Source organism: Chlamydotis macqueenii, chromosome 3 (genome assembly GCF_036417535.1).
Source record: "Chlamydotis macqueenii isolate bChlMac1 chromosome 3, bChlMac1.mat, whole genome shotgun sequence".
Lineage (NCBI taxonomy): Eukaryota > Metazoa > Chordata > Aves > Otidiformes > Otididae > Chlamydotis > Chlamydotis macqueenii.
This window is the reverse complement of record NC_141558.1, coordinates 99,935,639-99,957,630: the sequence shown is the minus strand read 5'-3', so window position 1 is coordinate 99,957,630 and position 21,992 is coordinate 99,935,639. Positions and strand designations below refer to the sequence as shown.

Here is a 21,992-nt window from a genome sequence, read left to right as displayed (position 1 = left end):
AAAGATTCCTCCCCTTGTTTCTCCAAACCGTACCTGCCATTGCAATAAATATGTACGTAGAACACAAGCGAAAGAGGATGCCCATGACTTTGGTGCAAGGGAGAGTCTGTGTCTTCACCTCCGTGTTATCTTTATCTAAATGAGCCTACCTGTATGAGGCAAACTTTCTGGTACTCAGTGGTACTCGCTATGGGACTGTACTGTAGTTATTCACAGGCATGACCCAAGGCAAGCAGGTTTGTAAATACACAGGCTTTTCCACTGTTCTTCAGCCCGTGTTTGTTCCTGTTGATTGACGAAAACAAGTCCCACTAAAGGCCCTTGTGGACTTCATTAATTATGCCAGTGGTTGATTGGTTTGGCCCAGAATGCTTTATAACAATAGACAGATTTAATCAGCAACAGCTCTGGTTGCAACAACTTCACAACCTCCTGGGAGCATCATACACTGAGCTTCCTTTTGTGTTATTGTCAAGCCATCAAACAACCTTTAATCTTCCCAAATTAAAAAGAAAACAAAGCATACAATGTGTAATACGTAGAAAGAACAACAGAACTGTCTTCACATAAGCGATAATAAAAACGTTTCCTTATTAGGTGACTGAATGCCAACATTGCTGTTTCCTGTGATGCTGGTTATCTAGAAAAGTTAAATATTTAGAATCTGTTTTGTTTGACCAGTTCTGCCAAAAACGGTCCTTTGGATTTTCTCTGTTTGTTGTAGAGAGCTTCAGAATAAGTGAGGCCTGAGGTAGATGTGCATGTGTGTGTGAGAAGACAGGATAGGAGCAGGTCTGAAAGGGTTGAAAATATTTGTGTGAAACAAGCTAAGCAAACACTTTGAAAAGTAACACTTTCTGAAACCTGTTCTTTACTTCGACACACAATGATTTGTTGGGAAATATTTATACAAGGCTTATTCCATTGATACATGTTCTTTGTGTGGTATGTTAAACATTTTAATAATCTTCTGAGCACTTAAAGTAACCATGCATTGTAAAGGATTAAGGATTGTTGGTCACACTTAAAATTCTGATTTTACTGGTTCAAAAAGTCTTTGACTTGGGAACTATGCATCATCTAAGAAGCCTTTAAAATTGTTCTGGATATGCTAGGGACTGACTTTTCTGTTGGTGATCCCTACTGTATATAGTGGAGTGGTTCCAGTTTACAGGAGCAGAAATTGTGGCCTGGGGTTTTCAATACGATAGGGGGTCTTCCATCTTTCAAAACCATAAGGATGTTTCATTATGGTACCATATTTAGCATTATCTACACTTCAGAGAGCTCTTTCTTTTCGAAAACAGAGATAAAAATGGGGTGGAATTAACATGTTTATTTTTAATTCAGATTGCCCTTGTTTTTATCCAAAGTTTGAAGGTAAAGCCAAGCCAAAGATTTGGCTTTGCTCTTGAAACCAAAGCACAAGCTGAGCTGTTTAACCATGGCCATATGAGAAAAGATAAGAAAAAAAAAGAGCTGCATAAAACTATATTAAAAAGTAGTTGGAGCTGAAATAATAGTATTAGAATATTCTTACTGGCTTTTACTCTTCTTTGGCTCATCCTCTTTATTCCACACAAAACTTGTTCAAAATCAGTAAACAGTCTCCTGTCTGAATTTTGTACCTCTCCTGTTACAAATACTGACTCCCTATGTGCTACATAAATGGTGTGTTTTGGATATAATGTGCCGAGGGTGAAAGCATTTAATCTAAGATGAGCCTTTGGATTTGTGCAGGGTTAAAGCAGTGCAGTTACCTTCTGACCAGGCTTCGTGTTCACGTTATTTATCGAATCTCATACTGAGGAGAAGAGAATGCATTTTGGGAGCAGTGTGACTCGACAGATGATAGCATGTTATAGAATTTGCCTCTTGCTCTGTTACAAGACTTTTCATTGTACAGCACAGTTCTTGTGATCACAGACGTGAGCAATTATATGCATGCTCATTTTACACCTGCTTCTTGTCTTCTCTTTTGCAAGATGAAGAAGAGCAAGTCACTATAAAATAGCCAGGTTTTGGTTCATCTGTCATTAGTTAGCTTTTAAAGGTGCAATTAAGTTCTCAGCATTAGTACAATTTTTAAATGTTGGGATTTTTGAAATCAAGTGGGTTTGAAGGGTGCATATCTGAGAGCCCTGGAGGTGGAATCATTCCACTTAGCCACAGAAGAGGCTCTGGGAATGATGGTAGCATAAACTTTTGCATTCTGGCTGTCAAATTAACACTCTCTGAAACACTGAGGAAGAAAGGAGAATTTATGTTTCAACGGCCTGTTTAATCTCTGTATTCCTGTTCCGTGTGAGGGGCAAATCCTTACTGTTCTGTAATGCCCGTTCAGTCTTCTATGAACTAGACAGAGGTGCATATTATATTGACAATTTTCTAACATACTCTGAGACATGTAAGGGGGAACTACCTAAGTGCAAAATAACATTCTCTTATTTTTTAATGTATCTGTGTATTTTTAACCGTGCACCTCGGATCACATTCCCATAAACGAGTCATAAGTCCTCCTGGCTTCTGCAACAGTAGTCAGGGTTCATGTCCTTGTGGTCTGAGATTATTACAGTGAAATCTGAGAGGATATAACAATCAGAAGTCCCACTATGCTTTATTGCTGAGCCTTCCACCAGCGCTGCTGAAGTGTGACACTCTGTGGGACACACATAGATGGGCTGCAGAGCACATGAGCAGGTTGCAAGCCCTGTGAGCAGGGAACTGAGGGAAGCCTGTCTCAGGCTAGAGTTACCCTCCTTTTTCTGTGGAGAAACCATGGCAGAGCATGGCAATACCTACTTTGCTTCTACTTTCCCACGTGAGCAATCAGGTGCCCTGGCAGGGCACAGAGAAGCAATTTCTGTCTCACGTGCCAATGCATGGAGTTGAGATCGCTGCTTTATGGACTGACTGTGCAGCCCATGTTGCAAGCACCACAGCCACAGTAGATGGTGTAATGAAGCAACTGCATGACTTATGCTACAATTACATGAATTATGAAAAAAAAATAGTATATGAATTAAAAAGTTTGCTTGATTCTTGTGTCAATCTTGTTTACATCTTGAGTAAGTGTATATCCAAGGGAGCTGTCTGTAAGGTGGTTGGAAATGAGTAGATACTTAGAAAATAAATTGTAGATGGAGGTCAGCCACCTCAGGCAGGAGTTAAACAATAAGGCTGAAAAACACTGCGTGGTGCCAACAGAATTAGCGGTGTGGACCGGTGGCAGGAACGTGGCACAAACTGCATCCAGCAATGCCACTGTACACCTCTGAAATTAAAATTACTTAGGTGCCTCAGGTCAGGTATCCATAGTCATTTCCCAGCACTGATGTAAGTATCTCAGTTTCCCAAATGGTGAACAGAAACGACTCTTGTTTCAGTGAGGGGAAGCGCTTGGTTGATAAATGTTCCTATAAGCTGGCTGGCTTATTTAAGTGCCAAAGTATTAATTTAGACACCCCAGTTTGCACATTTTGTTTTGTAATTTTTAGTAGAGCTATTCAAACAAATACCCTTACCTGGCAAAGACTTTCATTTTCACAGCTCTATGGAAAAAGTGAACCAGCTTTATTTTCACTTCAAATATTTCTTTAAAAATAAGAGATTTTTCCACCGGCAAAACACTAACATTTGCTGGTCAATATACTCATAAAGCAAGAATGGTAGCTTTGCGCAATTTTGTTTAATGAATGAGCCTTTAGATTGCTATAGCAAACTGACCAGCTAGCCACTGTGTTTGGGAAAAGTTAGTGATTTTCATTTACTGTAATTTTGGATGGTGGCTTTTTTGTTTGGTTGGTTTTGCAGTTTGAATGCTATGGTGCTACTCTGCTTTGGCAGGGTGAGGCAGCCATACCTAGCAATAATAGGAACCAGCATTTCCTCTTACATAGGAAAACCAGTTTTCATCCCATTTGGCAAATAACTGCTTTCAGTTCTGTCCTTGTGGGATGGGGCAGTCTTCTGTGCAATATCCTCTATCATTTTAGGGGTGTCCTGGTTTCAGCTGGGATGAAGCTAATTTTTTTTCCCCATAGCTTCTGTGTTTTGGATTTAGTATGGGATGTAGTATATGAAGAATGTTGATAATACATGGATGTTATTAGTTGTTGCTAAAAAGACCGAGGATTTTTTCAGCTTCTCGGGTTTCACTAATGTGCAGGTGCAAGAATCTGGGAGGGGTATAGCTGGTACAGTTGACTCAAACTGGCCAAAGAAAGTGTTCCATACCATAGATGTCATGCTTAGTATGTAAGTGGCAGTTGTCTGGTAAGCAGCTGTCTCGCTCTTTCTCTCATTGCTTAGGATCATTCTGGGACCACATTCGGTTTTGTTCTGTGATGCTGCTTGAGATGAGTTGTATCGGTTGTTGGGTGGTAAGAAATTGTGCATCATTCGTTTTGTATACTTTATTATCCCCATATTTTATTATTATTATCATTATTAATATACATATTATTATTATATCTTCCTTTGCTATCATAGTTAAATGTCTTTATCTCAATGCATGAGTTTTCCTTTATTCCTGATTCTCTCTCACATCCCCCTGGGGAGAGTGAGTGAGCAGCTGTGTGGTACTTGATTGCTGATTGGGGGTTAAACCATGACACTAAGTTAATAAAAATCAAACAGGAGCACCTGGAGATGATAATCCATCCTTGTTCAGCCTTGTAACTGAGTGAATGTCCTCAACTCATTGAGCAAAATGGGATGAGTGACCTCATCTCCTCAGAAGACTAGATGATTTTTCACTTTCTTTTTGAAGCCTGATGCCCTGCAATTGACAGCTGGCTTAAAAGGATTTTTGATTTGTGTTAAGGTTGCATTCAGAGATCCAGCATAGAGGGTGAGGTGTAAACAGTCCTTGGATGAAGTCTGACTAACGTAATCCACTTTGTGAAGGCATGCTATCGTTTTCGCTCACTACTGTGAAAGATTTAACCAAAATGTGCTACTCTTGGTTCATTGTTCTCTCACATTTCATAGATAGTGTAATAAATGTTTGACTCAGGATGTTCAGGCTCGAATGCAAAATGTATCTTTGAAATAAGTCAGATTTATAATCTAATGTATACTATCTTCATGTTTCTCTGTCATTTATGTGCAGCAGGAGCAAATGCTAATACTTAAACATTTAGAGCCAGATTCTATTACACTTGTATGTGAAGAGTAGCTTCTCTGTGAGTTTTCATCAAATCAGCAGACAGATTCCACACTACCGTTTTACTCAATCTAAATAATAATGGCAAAATTGAGATTTACATTTTGTTTAAAAACAGGTAGCTAGTTTCATCCCTTTTAATCTGTACAATGGCAGTGGAAGAACTCAGTGAAGGAAAAAAAGGATTATAAATGAATAACTGAGTAATTTTAATAAGTTATAATTCTATGAGAGGATAAATTTGAATACTTACATAATATTTACAATCTCTTTAACCAAGAAGTTGGGCTAAAAATTAAACAAACAAACAAAATGGTAAATTAGCAGGCTTTTGTCACAAACCAGTTCTTTTTCTTTTACAATGTTGTGGTTACAGTCTTTTTCACAGCATAGTATTTCAAATTAAAAAAGAAAAATAAAGAATTGCAGAGGTATGTGCAAAACCTTCCCTAAACCAGAAACTCTTTTAAAAGTTCCAGTAGACAAGTGTGTTTGGATTTTGGTTAAAGAGCAAGGCATTCTATTTCCATCTGAGATCTTTGTCTTACGGGCTCCCAAACTTTTGCCTATTGGTAGAACCAGAATTTGTGTATTGCAGAAATCTTTATTTGGCTTATAGCCACTTGGCTAGTCAAACCTAGGGTAAAAGCTGAGGAAATCCCAGTGTATACAAGCAGATTAGATTGGCTGTGACCATGTTCTTTTCAGATAAAGCTAAATGGGAGCTGGTGGTCTCTGTGTTCTCGTTTTTTGTTTCAGTGGGCTCAGTGCATTTCCAGATGGTCCTCCTGGTGTATTGCAGTGTCTTTGCATATGAAACCACATAGATAAATGAGAGCATCTGTCTATGATTTATCTTGCTTTGTTCAGTGAAGTACATAAATTAATCTTTGAGGCTGTGTTGAAGCTGTGAGCTTTGTGTTTAGCCAGAATCATCTACCCAAGCTCTAAAAGTGCAAAATAGTGATCAGCTGTACATTGAGAGCACTCTCCAAATGCACACAAGGGGCCTGAAATATTTAGTTCCCACAGGTTTTCACAAACAAGAATAAGTATGGGTAGGAATGTTGCCAGCTTTCTCCAGGCCTTGAGAACCCTCATGCTGATGTGTATCTGAACCTAATGTAAATCAAAACATGTGGCGCCAGATGAGTATTAATACTGTAATTTAGTCCTAGGTTTTGGTTGCCATCTAGATGTTGGGGCTAAGATTGAGTGTTTATTAATGTTACCTATTCCTTACAATCAGTACTTGGTCCATGAGCCAATACGAGGCTTAATTGGAAACATACGTGCATGTGAATATATTCAGCTGTGGCCTGGTGTATTGTCCATTGAATTTGGTGGGTGTTTTCCCATGGATTTCTGCTTGTGGAAGATTGGGCCACAGAAATACTCTTCATTTGATTTAGGTTTTTGAATAGTCTTTAAAAGAAGCGAGTAGCAGGAACAAAGTTGTTGCTGCATTTGTTTGTAGTGTTGAGCTGCACTTGATTTCTGCTAGAGATAAGTTTATTTGAAATGGTCAAGAGAGGGCAGGCAGAAAAATTCTTGTAAGAACAGGGCTTCTTAAGAAAGATTAGCGTAAGATGCCCATACCCTAGCCATAAAGGATAAGAAAATAACTTTGTGTCCATAAAGGGTATAAAGTTGGTGTCTTAAACCACATTATACCACCTCATCTTCCTCTTCAGAGAAGGAACGCTAGAGAAGGTCTAAACACAGGCTGGAAACCTGTGTTTAGAGTATGAAGAGTATGAAGCTGTGGAGTAAAACTTTTCCTTCACTAGAATGAAATAATATAGGGAATTTTTGTCATTTGTATTAGCTGACATGTTTCCTCGGATGCTGTGTTTACAGCAGAAGTAATTTAATCTGAGGGATGAAATTGGTCACCGACAAGTAAAGAACTTGCTAGTTTACTTTGAGGGTGCATGTTTTCTGGAATTAGGAATAACAGGACCTCTGCACTAATGGATCATTTGCTATCCAGTCAACATAAATTCTTCTGCAGGGAGAGCATAGCTTGAATAGAAATTATCCCACTCCCACTGCTTTTCTAAAGTGAACGTTTCGGATATATGTGGAAATACAATTTGGTGTAACGTAAATGGGAATCCATTCAATGAAGTTTGAAGACTATTTGAAAATATAAAAACATATTTTAATCAGTTTCTTCAGGGTCTATGAACCTCACTGGTTCAAAGAGGGTTCATCCTAAGCAAATGGATCAGATTCTTATCCCTGTGAGATGTGAATTTGTTGGAGGGTTGCATGAGTGTCATAGGATGACTATTTATCTATCTCAATTACTTTTGAAATAAACTAGCGTAAAAGTTGTGTAAATTAGTATTTAAAGTGTTCTAAAGGGGTGCCTAAATTAGGCTTAATTAACTACGACAGATGATTTGCATATCATTTTGATTAGCAGAAATTGTCATGCAGTTTAACTCTCTGTATACTGAAATTTGGACATGAATATATTCTGTCTGTATATCCTCTCAGAAACCCAGGGGAAGTGCAGTATTAACTGTCTCTAATGTTACACTGCACTCCACCAGAGCATGCGTATCACTTCTCAGAGTATTTTTGCTCACAGGTTTCTTGTTACCTGCTTTCTAAAGAGGACATTGAGCTTCAAGCCCTAATGAAAGATCCCTTTACCCTGGAAACCAGGCCATCTAAATTGTCCTTTCATGGCCCATTATGGTAATGAGAAAAGGAGGGAGAAGGAACCAAATGAAAACAGAATTTCTTGGAAAGGATTCTGTTTATCATACACATATTGTGGGGTTAAGGAAATTGGAAGGAAATGTTTGTATAGTGGCAGGAAATGTTAAAGTAGCATACAGACGCCTTTGTAATTTTCTGCAGATTTGGCAACTTGTTTCTGTAGAACACACTGAAATTTAGACATGAATACAGCGATTCACATTTAAGCAAAAAAAAAAAAATTGTAATCAAGAAAATTCGATGTGTTGGGAGAAGCTGTGATAAGATGCAGCACAGCTGCCAGAATTTCTGAAACAAGGGGCTAAAATATCTCCTGTTACAAGACGAATGAGATAATTGTCATAACTAAACATATTGTGGTGCTCAGTATCTTAGATATGCTGCAGACAAATGCATGGTTACACGGTTTGTTCAGGTTGACTTTTCCAGAAAAGTCACCTCTTTTCTCCTCCAGGACATCCTTTGGGCAACATTGATTAACAATTTAAATAAAGCATCAGGATGACTAAATGAGTCTTTCATAAATAAGGATTTTTTAATAATAAATAAATTGTAAATTGATAATATAATGCTTTATAATAAGTGTTATACCCTAGTACTATTGAGGTATTTTTCTGTTCATGTAAATTAGCTTGGTTAATTGAAATGTCAACAGGTTTTTTTAGGAGAATTTGTCATTAGCAACAAGAACTAACTCAAGATTTTATACAAAATATGAAGCTTACTCACAGAGTTTGTCATTAGCTGGAGTATCTTTCTCACTGACAGGAGATGCAGCATTTCAGCTGGTTATTTGTGATGGACTATGAAGGCATCTTGAACCAGAACAGGAAAAGTATGTTTAGTAACTGACATTTAAAGTAAAAAAAAAAGGGAAGAAATGGAACAGCAATATGACATCAGAAGAGCAACATACATTACATTTAAAGCAGATTTAAAAAATAATTTTTAATGCTGAGCAAAAGTTTTACTTCATCATCCTTTTTCAGAGTAAGTAGATGGTCATTGGGTGGTACAAAGGCTCTTGGTGTAAAACTGTGCAAAAAGGTTTATTTCCTGACATGACTGAAATTTGTGTGTAGAATGACTAATGCTTATGAACCTGGAGTAAAATACAGTTTTGGGTAGAAACTGCGCGAAGGCTTATCAACCTGAACTTAATGATGCGAGCTGAGCTACACTGTGGCTGGTTAACATGGTAGACTATGTGGAAAGGATTTTCCATCCATATCCAACTACTTTATTGAACCAACACACTTGGAAAAGCACCCCTTTTTTTTCCAGCAAGACAGAGCTGAAGGAACTAAGTGAAATAAAAACAGTGTAAGCATATTCCCTGAAAAGAAGAAGCTGGAGTGGCAGTGCTTTTCTCTTCCCAGAAGGAATGTTATTGTAGTAACACATTCCGTAGAAAGTTTGATGCATTTTAATGATTAAGGTATTTATGCTACTTTTATTGTGCCATAGATCTTTTTCCATACCATTCACTTTATGAACTCCTGGCATCCGTCTGTTATGGTTCCAGATCCCAGTTTTTGTCAGATTGTTTGAACAAACTGTCAGGCATTTTCTAAGTTAATGACATTTATCACTGGTTCTCCTTGCAAATGAACGTTTGTTGACCATGACCCTTCTGACATTACAAAAGCAATTAGTTGCAGCAGGATGGTAGCACTGTGATAAGAGCTCTTAGTCATCACAGGGCTACAATTGCATCTTTCCAGTGCTCCTGTTGTAAATAATTGAAAGAGAAGTTTGAAAGGGAATGAATTATTCCCTCAGAGAGGAAATTACACAGAGGACTAATATTCTACTTCTGGGAAAAGCAGGCAGAATTATAAGTAAGCACTTCAGAGCAGTTTTCCTTTACTTTCTGTAGGAAAGGTGTTCTGTTGAGGAAAACAAATGGGGAAGTAGTAACAGCGGCACAAATGGTCATGTCAGAAGTGTACAAAAGCACTGGACTCTGCAGAAATGACTGTCTTGGGCAGTCACTAAGCAGATTGCCTGATAGGTCACCTGAAGCTCATCAGCCATTGTGTAAGGGAGGAGACTAATAAACTATTCTGCACTTTTGGTGAATAAAGGCTCAGTCATTTGGCACACAGAGAACTGACAGACATAGTTTCTCTCACACTAATTTGTATTTTTTCCAATTTCATAAAAATAATCTACATTTTATCTGACAACTAATTTAGGATTAATGATAAATTCATATTCTTGTTACAATTTCCTATCCATAAGGGAAGAGTATAGAAATTAAAGGTTCCAAGAAGGGGAAACTCCTTCCTGAAAATACCGTAGTTTCTTTTTTATATTTTTTTTTGTCTTGAATGCATGTGCTGATGCTACTTTTCAAAAGCAGACTTTTCATCACTAGAGTCCAGCCAGTAACAGGACTTTTATCTTAGCACTTGTATCTTTTTCATAGACTTCTGCCATTAAGAACATTCCTTTTTATCTTCAAAACTTCCTTTGATTACTGACACTAACTGTCTTGTTTCCAGTATCACCTGCAATGTTAAGTTCCATCACTTTTCTGATTTTCCCTCCTAGAGCCATAAGCCTCATTTGCAACCCTCCTTTGACATCTCTCCCATAATATTGCTTTTCTGTACCTCTGAGACTTAAAATCAGACTATAAGAGAGAAAAAGGATGAGAACAAACCTTGACCTAGTGCAGAAGAGACAAATTTCTAGCTTGAGCAGCAGCCTATAGAAAACCTTGCCTTGGCAAGTTACTCAGGAGAGTAAAGACCATTTATCTAGGTCTGTAATACCTGCTCCTAAATCACCACAGCACGGATGACTGCAGTGGCTCATTACTTCAGTGGTTTTGAGTCAGCAGTGCAGTCCTTCGCTAGTTGTTCCAGTCAGTGGAAACTAGAACTTCCGAGAAATTAGGTGGTGTAGCTTATGCTGATAGCTGAAACAGTCCATATCTGCTTCTGCACTGGGAATTCTCCATCACACCCTCTCCATGCTGTTACATTTTGTCTATCTGGATGACCTGACTTATGTAGTCTCTGTACGCCAAGGTATTTTCTGAACGAAGCTGAGAGCATGAAAATGTATCACTCCTCTGGGTTTAGAAGAGATAATAATACCTGCACATCTGCCAGATTATGTTGCTAGTTACAGGGATGTAAAACGAGAGAAGGTCACGGTAGCTAATGGAATGGTCCCAAGGTTTGTCAGTATGAATGAGAAAAGAATTTAGAGGAGTTTAAAGAGGAGTAATGATTTCCTCCGTCTCGCTGCAGCTGCTTCACCTCATTTGCTCTTTTTTTTTGCTTGATTTTATACAAAACATAAAAAGTGAAAAACTAAGCTAAGTGATGTGTTTTCCAGGGTTGTGATTGCTTGTAACTTGAGAACCATCATAATTCGGATTCACTGAAGGAAAGATTGATTTTGGCTACTCTAAGAGGATGTTGGTGATGGATTTCTAGGTTGTGAAAACCATAGCTATTTCTGTGAAGGTTTTAACATGCAAATAATTAGCTATTTCCCTTTTTCAAAGGAGCCTTTCTGTCCTCGCTACACTGATTCTCGAAGTGCACTTTATTATCTAAAGGCTGGTACTTCAAGAGCTGTTCAATCTCTGATTATGTCAGTGGATAGACCAAGACAAAAACATGCAAAATCAATCAACCAATCAATCAAATACTGTATGATACAAAAAGACAAAGAAAAAAAAAAACACAACCAAAGTCCGTCTGTGCCTTGTAATCAGGTTAGCAAGTGATATCCTGGTTTCTTAAACTTTTTACATGGGTTGGAACAAAATACAGTTTTGGAAACAAGGCCATTGTATAGACAGAATTGTGTGCCATTTAAACGATGAAGGTGTTTAACTTCCTGCCACCTTTTCCCCTGCAACAGAAGTCTTACTGATTTTGGTCATCTGTATTTGCAAGAAGCTGTCAAGAAGCAGTAGCATTCTGGACATAGCTAGTGACTTTCTGTCGGGTTTTGTCTACAATTTGCAAAGCATTTTCTGAACCCTATGGATAAGAGTAAATGAGATTAGACTGAAGCTGAAACTCATTACAAATGCACTAGAAAATCCAGTCAGGATTCAACTTGTTCTTCTGTGGGTTGAACTGTGAAAAATCAAGAACTAAATCCCACTAGAGATTCAGAGAATAAGTACATCACTTGTCTTTAACTGACTTGAAAGAAGAGCAAGTATTACCCACAGATGACTTTTCTTTAACTGAATAAAGTAATCTATTGATCGAAATTCTAGTAACTAGAAATTTTCTTGTCAGTAAATTTTGTGCTTGTAGAGTGCTTGTGGTTATCAGCATTCTTGGTTTTCAAATATTTAATTTTTGTTTACTAGATTAGATTGGGAATTATACAGAAGCTGTTTTATTAACCATCTAAATTTCACATGATAGGAGACTGTCTTTAAAGTTTCTGAAGAAATAATAGCTTGAGTAAACAGTCTGTCCCATTTGTTACCTCTGCAGTGCCACGTATACTAGCTTACTAGTGATCAAAAGTCCTCAGCCACGGTGTTTTTTTACTGATTGATGTGAACTGGCTGGCATTGTCAGGCCCTGGGGTTTCTGCTCTTTTCCTCCTGGTTCATAGTTTCATGTAAAGCCTAGGAATGTGCAGACCTGTAAGCTTTTCTCACATCTAGAAAAGATCCAAGACATATTATTAATGCAGAGATAAAAATGTATTACTTTTTTCTTGTGGGCCCTTGGTCTCCAGAGCAAATGATACATTGCCAATACCACAATCACCAGAAAAGAATGTAGAAGAATTTTCACTATATTAAAAGATTTCTCCAAAACTGGCATGAAAGAGCAGAATATAATCATCTAAATGAATATCTAGACGTATAAGGAATCTTAAGAAGTTGGATTTTTGCTGTTCCCTCTGAAAAGAATCAGTAGTTCAGGGACTGTGGAGTTGGTGAGGATTCTTTTAAGGTGGCAGAGAAAGTGTTTGGTTATTTATAGATTATATCTAGCATAGGAAAGAGGATGTCAATGTGCTGTTAGGACTGTATTATGCAGCAGCTGCATGAAAAGGAAACTAAAGTTCCTAACAGTATGCAACATAAACCAATGTAGCTGGCATTTGAGCTGTAGCAAGCCTCTTCAAATACAATCCTTATATGCAATAAAAGACAGATATAAAAACTGTTTGATAAATTGAGTAGGCCCTTTCCGTATAGCTTCTTCAGTTTTTTTTTCTTTTCCTTCCAAAAGCATCGTCATGTGATCAAGAACTTCAGTCAGCCCTGGAGGAAGCTAAACAGCCCCAGAAAGACAATGTGTTTATTCCAGAGTGTGCCCAGGGCGGCCTCTACAAACCTGTGCAATGCCATCCTTCCACAGGGTACTGCTGGTGTGTTCTGGTGGATACGGGACGTCCCATCCCTGGTACATCAACCAGGTAAGGGAATTCGTGTTCAGTGCTCAAAAGCTGTAGTGAAAAGATGCCTTAGTGTGCATGTACTAGCTTGTAGATTTCTGTTGCTGGTGGAATGATATCATACAGGTTCTTCCACTACGAACTGGAATATTTCTAAGAGCCATCAAAAGTTAAGGCCAGAAGGCCACAGACTCTTTAACTGCAGTGTCACAGGCAGTTTGCTCCCGTAGTCTTCTTTTTTACTTCTATTTTGTGTTGGGAAGCCAAAGCTTGGCGCAGATAATGAATAAGCCCAGAGGAAACTTCACAATCCTTATCCTGAATATAGAAGAATCAAGTAAGATGGTCTATGACAGAAACCACGTCCACCCTCAGAAATGTTTAGTTATTTTTCTAGGAACCTCAGCTATTTCATATGACTGGTTTTGATGGAACAACTGCTTGGGAACCCATAGAGAGGAAATATCATTTTAGTGTGTTATTAATAGAAGCTTGGAGTTCAATCATCTCAGCTGAGCCGGATGCATGGTAAAGAGTTGTGAGCCACATAGAGCAGATGTAGGCAAGGCCAGTATCAGGTTCCAAAGGATGTTATTTAGGCTGGTTATTGAGGTTTGGCCTTCGTAGAAATACTATAAAAGCTCATATAAAGCTGACAGGCTGTATGAGTATCTTGATGCAATCATAAATCTTTTCAAGCTTAAGCAAAAATAATTTTTTATCCTTTGCGTAAGGTTTGTGAAAAAACATTATAAACCATTTCCTGTAAAGTATTATATGCTTGGTGTTTTTCAAATATTCTTCAAGTGCTAATTTACCGATAACTGTTTATACCATAGTCTAGACCATGCCAATTACAGTACGAGCTGAAGTGGTCATAACTTAAAGTTGCTGTTGATCTGCTGTTTCTGGCCAGTTAAGATCCGTAAACTGTCAAAACAAAATAATCCAAATTTGGTCCTGAAACTGTAGGATCAGTACACATGTTGTGTGAGGACCTAGAGATGTCCTCCAGAGATTCCAGAGGCTCCCTTTTCTACTCTTCCTCTGTTTTCCATAGCTAAGTTTGTTCACTATTTCTTGGTTTTAGTGCTAATACTTCTTTGAATTATAGTTTAAATAATTTTGTGGACCCTTACTTCCTATTCTCTTTTCCTGTCACTGGACATCACTGAGAAGAGTCTAACTCCATTTTCTGTATTTTGCCCCCTTTGGATATTTATAGGCATCAATAGGATCCTCCCAGAGGATCCTCTTCCCCAGGCTGAACAGTCCCAGTTCTCTCACCCTTTCCTTTGTATATAAAATACAGTCTCTTAATCATATTCATGGCCGCCTTCTAGACTCACTCCAGTATTTCCATGTCTCTCTTACTCAGAGAGCCCAAAGCTGGACCTAGCTCTCCAAATATGTCTCACCAGTATGAAGAAGAGAGGGGAAGGATCACCTCCCTTGACCTGTTTGCAGTACTCTTCCTAATGCAGCCAAGGAGGCTGCTGGCCTTCTTTGCTGCAAGGGCACATTGCTGTCTCATGCTTAGCTTAGTGTCCCTCAGAAATCCCAGGCCTTTGCCACAGAGTTGCTTTCCAGCTGGTTGGCCCCTATCCAGTGCTGGTGCAGTGAGTTAATCTTCGCCGGGTGTGGGAATTTGGCATTTACCTTTTTTTGAACTTCATGAGATTCCTGTCAGTCCATTTCTCCAGCCTGTTGAGGTCCCTCTGGATGGCAGCACAACCCTCTGGTGTATCAGCCACTCCTCCCAATTTTGTATCATCTGCGAACTTGCTAAAATTGTTCTCTGTCCCAGCATCCTGGTCATTAATGAAGAGATTAAACAATATTGGCTGTAATATTGAACTCTGGGGCAATCCACTGGTGACCAGCTTCCAGCTGGAATTTTTGCTGCTGATCATAACTCTTGGAGACTGGCAGTTCAGCTGGTTTTCAACACACCTCACTGTTCATTTATCTAACCCATACTTCATCAGTTTATCTATGAGAATGTAATCAAAGGCAGTGTCAAAAGCCTTGCTAAAATTAAGATGAACAGTTTCTGCTGCTCTCCACTCATCCACTGAGCAAATAATCTCATTATAAAAGGCTGCAGTCTTGGCCAAGCATGATTTCCTCTTCATAAATCCATGCTGAGTACTCCAAATCATCATCTTCTCCTTCATGTGTTTTTAAATAGCTTCTAGGAGAATTTGCTTTGTCACCTTCCCAGGAATTGAGGTAAGGCTGGCTGGCTTGTTGTTTAACTCCTCCTTGCCCTTCTTGAAGACAGAACTGATATTTGTTTTCGTCGAGTCCCTAGGAATCTCCCCAAGTCACCATGACCTTTCAAGTATAATTTGAGAGTGGTCTCGCAGTGACATCAGCCAGCTCCCTCAGCACTTCTGGGTGCATCCCATGAAGTTCCATTGATTTCTATATGTCCAGTTTGTTCAAACGATCCCTGACTTGACCCTTCTCCACCGAGTGTAAGTCCTCGTTGCTCCAGGGTTTACTAGTGGTCTCAGGGACCTGGGACTCCTAAAAACTGGTTTTACAAGTAAAGACAATGGAGAAGAAGGAATTGAGTACTTCTGCCTTCTTCGTGTCCTTTGTCACAAGGTCCCCTGTCCCACTCAGCAGCAGGCCTACATTTTCCCTAGTCTTTTTGCTGCTGTAAGAAGCATGTAAGAAGGCCTTTTTGTTGCCCTTCATGCTCCTTACCAGATTTAGCTTTCAGGGGCTTTGGCCTTCCTAACGCCATCCCTGCACGTTTGGGCAGTAACTGGATATTCCTCCTATATCACCTGACCCCGCTTTCACCTTTTGTATGCTTCCTTTTTATGTCTGAATTTTGTTAGGTGCTCCTTGTTCATCCATGCAGGCTTCCTGCATCATCCTGCACATCGGGATGAACCATTCATGAAATTGAAGGTGGTGATCCTTGAAAAATCAACCATCTTACTCTCCTGTTCATATTTATAGTGTGCATGCGGTGATTTTACTTTCTACTATCACACCAACTGGAATTCTAGGTCTTCCCAACACCTTGATGAATAACCTATGGATCTAGAATCAGTCTCCATCTTCTTTTTTTCCTCTTTGGTCTGCTGGTCTCTTGTGTTCTGCCGCAACGCAATAACTCAGCTGTGAGAGAAGAGGTGGCAGGGAGTTCTTTCGCTGTGCTGCATGTCTCCAAAGTTGGAAGGCTGGCAAGTTGGATTCAGTCTCATCTGTATGATTTAGACACCAATCTTCCTTTTGCTCACTGAGTGCTCTGTCTGATGACTAATAGTTAAAAGATCAGCTGCTGTGGTCTTGACCGTTTCTAATTTGTTCATCTTTGCTGGACTTACAGGGAATCCGCGATGGAGCTTTGAGGAAGTAATGTTTCATAATATCTGAGCACAGACGGGTAAATAGAGTACTCAATTTTAGGAGTTTCTGATTAAAAGATGGATGAGTGGTGTATTTAGGAATCTATAGTCCTGGTAAACAAGGAGGTGTGATTACTGCCTGGAGTTTAAGAGGAGTGTCTAGACCTCATTTCTAGGAAAGACTTAGGCGGGCTGGAATCTCGTTAATTATTTCTTGATTTTATTTTCATTTTAGTCTGTACTGATAAAATTAAACTTTTTCCCGCTAGCAAGGGGAAGTAATAGCAGATTAGAATACAATGAGAAATATGCAGTTGTCATTTTTTAGTTCTTATAGAAAGGAAAGGGTGAACATGTAAGTCTTACCTAGTTTAAAGAACTAGAGCTTCATGCAAAATGATATATGCTATCTTCCAGCTTTCCACTGCAAAATGCAAATTAGAAGAGCAGCTGTTAAAACTCTGCTGCGGCAACTGATAGCATTAGTAGTCCTGACAGCAAGATGGATGCATTGCATCCTGGAATCTCGTTTCTGCAAATCTGGATCGAATCACAACAGAGGGACAACAGAGAAAGGATAGATAGATCTGGGAAGTTGTTGCAAGAAGAGCTTAGCTTTTTTTGCGTGTTGTTTGTTTTGAATACATTAACAAGGATGAAATGTGTCAAATTGTCAGGCTCTGAATACCACAATAAATAGTAGTCTTATTAAATTAAACTAAACCCCCCAAAAGAAGGGAAGTTATTAATACTCATTAACCTTCTATTTTCCTGTCATCTGAAGCAAAGAGAAAGAATTTGTCGGTGATGGTATTCCAGAATGAAACATATAATTCTAGAGTTAAAATAAAGATATGTGAATGAAGCACCACTCTAGGACATTTAAGACAGTAAAACTCACAAGAAACAGGCGAAGTTGTGGTATAAAGCTGGCTTTCATAAAAGCCTACAGGAAACATCCATTTGACTAAAAGAAGGTAATGCATTTAAAGGGGACAAACCCATTCCCCTGAAAGTCTGTTGATAAGGTCCGTACCAGCTGGCTCCCAATGCCTCCCAGACAACATAGTGTGACCTTGAGCCTTTTTGCTCAGCAGGGCTATAAGTCTGTGTTCTCATATGCTACTTTTTAGCAACTAGGATCATGGGCAAAGTAATGCCCAAGCCGCTTGCACAAGATATTCTAAACTTAAAAAAGAACATAAATCAGCTGCTTCATGAGGAATTCACTGTGGAATTCCTGTGAAACTCTCCATCCTCCACTGCTTTGTACACCTCAGTAAATCTGAGTGCTTCCCAGCAGACTGCTCAGAGGTATAAAGCAGCCTTCATAAGCTCTTGACGACTCTAGAGATACATTCACTGCTAGGGATTCTTTCCCTTTTAAAATTCAAAAGAGTAACTTGGGATGTCTGTTGACTACATTATTTTTAACCTGACAGTGCTCCATTCTGATATGCTATCCCTTTCCCACTCTTTCCCCATGAAAACTGAGGCAAGTGTGTTTTTCTTATCAGTTCTTAGTGTGGCTGTGCCTGTGTGGTAAATTTCTAATGATTCATTTCATCTTTCTTCAGTTGCTTTAAAGAATTAAACATTATCGTTAAACACACAAGACTTCACATATACTCATATATATATTTATAGGGCTTTAATAGATTTCATTTTAATATGATGAACTACATGTGTATATAACAAAAATGTAAGCCCAAAAGGTAGAAGAGTAGAGGCCAAAAAATAAAGTGTAGGCACAGAGCAGTAACAATAACAGAAGAGGACGAGGGAATGCAGAGTCAGGTATCAGATTAATCGAGGACCAGGCTGGTTGCCAGATACTGCATTAGTGAGTATGGCTCAGAGATTTCCCTTTCACTCTTTTCTTGGTTGATTGAAGTGGTCATCCATCAGGTATCTGAATCCAACCCGTGCTATCAAAGCAGCTTCTATGCCTGCCATTCTTTAAGGGAAAAAAGTGCCTGTAGCTCTCCCATGTCCATGAAAGAACACTGTACCTTCTTGCGGCAGCCAAAATTTGATGGGCCAGTGGGCAGTTTCCTTAGATGATGTGGAAATAAATTAAGCACTCAAAGGAAAAAAGGGTTGTGGTTTGTTTGTTTTTTTTTTTTAATTCTGCTTAGTAATTAAGGTCAGAATACTTGGATATTTTTCTTAGGGGTAGTCTGGCCTGCACCCAGGACATAGTCATGATTTAATGCTTTTAAAAATACTATTTTCTTTCAAAAATTTGTATTATTATATTTCAGTTGGACATTTTAGTATGCTACTCAGTAAACATCATTTTGGGGGACTCTAGAATAGGAGAATTTCAGACAGATGAGCAGTTATATATAAATATGAAAGAATGTAGATTCACAGAACAGGTATGTACGTAGACACGAATCATATTACTAGGTGTTTTTAACTGAGAATTGAAACTTTCTCTGAAATGCTACACACTAAATTCTGCAGCTTCAAGCTACTTTAGGAGAATGAGAAAGTAAAATTTCTCTGAGAGAGATTCTGTCAAGCTGAGTGAGAAGCCACCATGCATCAGTAGTGGGACTGTAAGACCCACCATCTTACAGTAGTGGGACTGTAAGAAGAAAGAACAGATTTTGCTAGTAGCATTGTGTAAGTTAATGTTTGTTAGAAGTACAAATAATACAGTTTCTTCTTACCAGCTAGACTAACAAAGTGGCGTTAAGTAAACTCAGACAGCACAGAGGAATCAGAATATTCCAGTAGCAGGTGGAGAATTCAGTCTTTTTCCCAATCCATTTCAAGCTGTTCCAGCCCAATTCCCCTCCCTTCCAGTTCTTCCCTCTTGTTCAAAATGTTAGCTGTTCATGGTTAGCCCTTCTTAGGTAAACTAACATTTTTTTTGGAGAGGATACAGTAGCATATGGCTTTGGAGCTGCAGTAGTAACTAACTATAGTTCTTGCCTTGCTGTGACTTTGAAATTGGTTCTCTGGTGTTTCCCAACATGAGTACTGTGTCAGATGTCAGAATTTGTCATATTGTTTATGACCTTTTGATTTTGTAGGTGGGAACTGGACTTTGGTTTTGGTTTTGTGGGTTTTTTTTAAATTTTTTTTTCAAAATTATTATTATTTTAAATGTATTGCCTTATAGCAATTCCCCACAGTTTTCTCCTTCCTCAGTTTTCTTCCCTGTAGATTTTTAGTTTAATATCAACCCCAGGAGAATAAAGAGGTGCTAGTTTCTTTGAGGTAAGTGGAAAATAGGCAGATGAATTTGCATTGCCCCTTCTGAATGAAAAACAAGCTTATTCCCTGAATAAAAGAAGATACAAGTTTAATTTGGACAACAAAATTGGAAATAAATTATTTCTAAATCAAATTAACCTTGGCTGTTTTTATTCTATCCCTGTTTGTTCTTTAGGTATGAACAACCCAAGTGTGATAACGGTGCCAGAGCTCACCCAACCAAAACAAAGGATTTGTACAAAGGACGCCAGCTTCAAGGTCAGTGAAACAGATACATTTGGTTTCATGCATTCCAATGCTTTGTTTATTCACTGCAATAAATTAGAAAGCACTTTCTTACCCTATATCAAAACAATGTATCATTTAGATATAGCTATATTGATTCGCCACTGACTGAAGTCTTTGACTTTGGGACAGTGGATGTAAATATGGGTCCTGGGTTGTTGTCAGAGAACACAAAGCTCATTTTTCTCAGTAATTTAAAGGCAATCACATTTACTTACTGGAATTATTCCTTGCTTTTGTCAGACCAAAGAAGTCAGCAAATATGTCCAGAATAACTTGGCCCATACTTTATAATCATTACTCTACCAAAATCCATGGGAAATTGGCCTCTATCTTCAAATAAATCTAAAAAAAATGTATAATCTACTTCCTTTTTTTTCCAAGAGTACCCTTGTCGGTTTACCTCAGAGTAATGTTATTTTGTTCTTCTGTGTTGTAGGAACAAACTTTGATGTTTGTTAGATTTTTCATTTCTTCACACTTTTTATAAGCATGTGAGAGATTTTATGCCTGGATAGTTGAGCTGCACAGGAGTCAGCAGACTTGCTTCATTTTTGAAATGACCTTTTAATATGTTTGAATAACTTGAGCTGTAGCAGGTTTACTGGTATTGTACATCTTATGGGGAAATTCTGAATCACCATCAGCTATTGTAAAGAACCAGAAACAAGGAAAAAATGTGGGCATATTTTTGTGCGATTAAAAATATTTCAGTTTAGCCAACCAGAGAAACATTTAGACAATAATTCTGAACTAAACATACCTATTAGTGTTGAAATGCATATTGAATGAAGCACAGATTAATACTCTCTGTTATGAAACAAATCGAATTACAAGGTATAATAAAAAGTAAGAAATATGAATGAGATGTAATTATACTGTATATAGTTATATGTTGTGTTCTACATGGAGAGAAATCAATCATAGGATTAACTGTAAGCTGCTCAGTTACTGTGGCTGTAAAAATTGTAAGTGTGACCAAAGACTTATCTAGCTAGGTATGATGGAACAGACAGACAGGAACAGGACAAGGAAGCATTCAAGTCATTTTAGAGAGCCATATTATTTTTTCTGGGTTTTGTCTAGAACCATGAGTGCAATTCTGATCATCTGTGTTCAGGAAAGTGCTTGGCCAGCAGGTCAAGGGAGGTGATTCTCCCCCTCTACTCTGCCCTGGTGAGACCCCACCTGTAGTACTGTGTCCAGTTCTGGAGCCCCCAACACAAGAAGGACATGGACCAGTTGGAGAAGGTCCAGAGGAGGGCCATGAAGATGATAAAAGGGCTGGAGCACCTCTCTTATGAGGACAGGCTGAGAGAGTTGGGGCTGTTCAGCCTGGAGAAGAGTAGGCTCTGGGGAGACCTGATAGAGGTCTTTCAGTACCTCAAGGGGGCCTACAAGAAAAATGGGGAAAGGCTGTTTAGTAGGGCCTGTTGCAATAGGACGAGAGGTAATGGTTTTAAAATAGAGGGGGGTAGATTTAGATTGGAAATTAGGAAAAAATTTTTTACGATGCGAGTCATAGAACACTGGAACAGGTTGCCCAGAAAGGTGGTGGAGGCCCCATCCCTGGAAACATTCAAGGCCAGGCTGGATGAGGCTCTGAGCAACCTGACCTAGTCAGGGATGTCCCTGCTCCTTGCAGGGGGGTTGGACCCAACACTAACCATTATATGATTCTATGATTCTATGAAAGCAGCTGCTTTCCAAGAGAAAGCAGTCAGCATTTACTTCATTTAGACAAACAGGATAAAGTCCAGAGATTATATTGTTCCTCTGAGACTATGAAGAAGAGAAATTATTTTCCTGTGTGA

The 21,992-nt window shown here is 38.7% G+C and overlaps 1 protein-coding gene across 3 annotated transcripts in view; it reads left to right on the top strand.

The window, feature by feature from the left end:
* SMOC2 (SPARC related modular calcium binding 2) overlaps nucleotides 1-21,992 on the top strand; it is a 144,011-nt gene that overhangs the window by 85,934 nt on the left and 36,085 nt on the right. For all 3 annotated transcript variants that reach the window (XM_086744031.1, XM_086744030.1, XM_086744029.1), the window contains exons 8-9: nucleotides 13,132-13,318; nucleotides 20,069-20,151. In XM_086744031.1, the coding sequence (XP_086600157.1) occupies nucleotides 13,132-13,318; nucleotides 20,069-20,151 (270 nt within the window). The remainder of the gene's footprint in view (nucleotides 1-13,131; nucleotides 13,319-20,068; nucleotides 20,152-21,992) is intronic.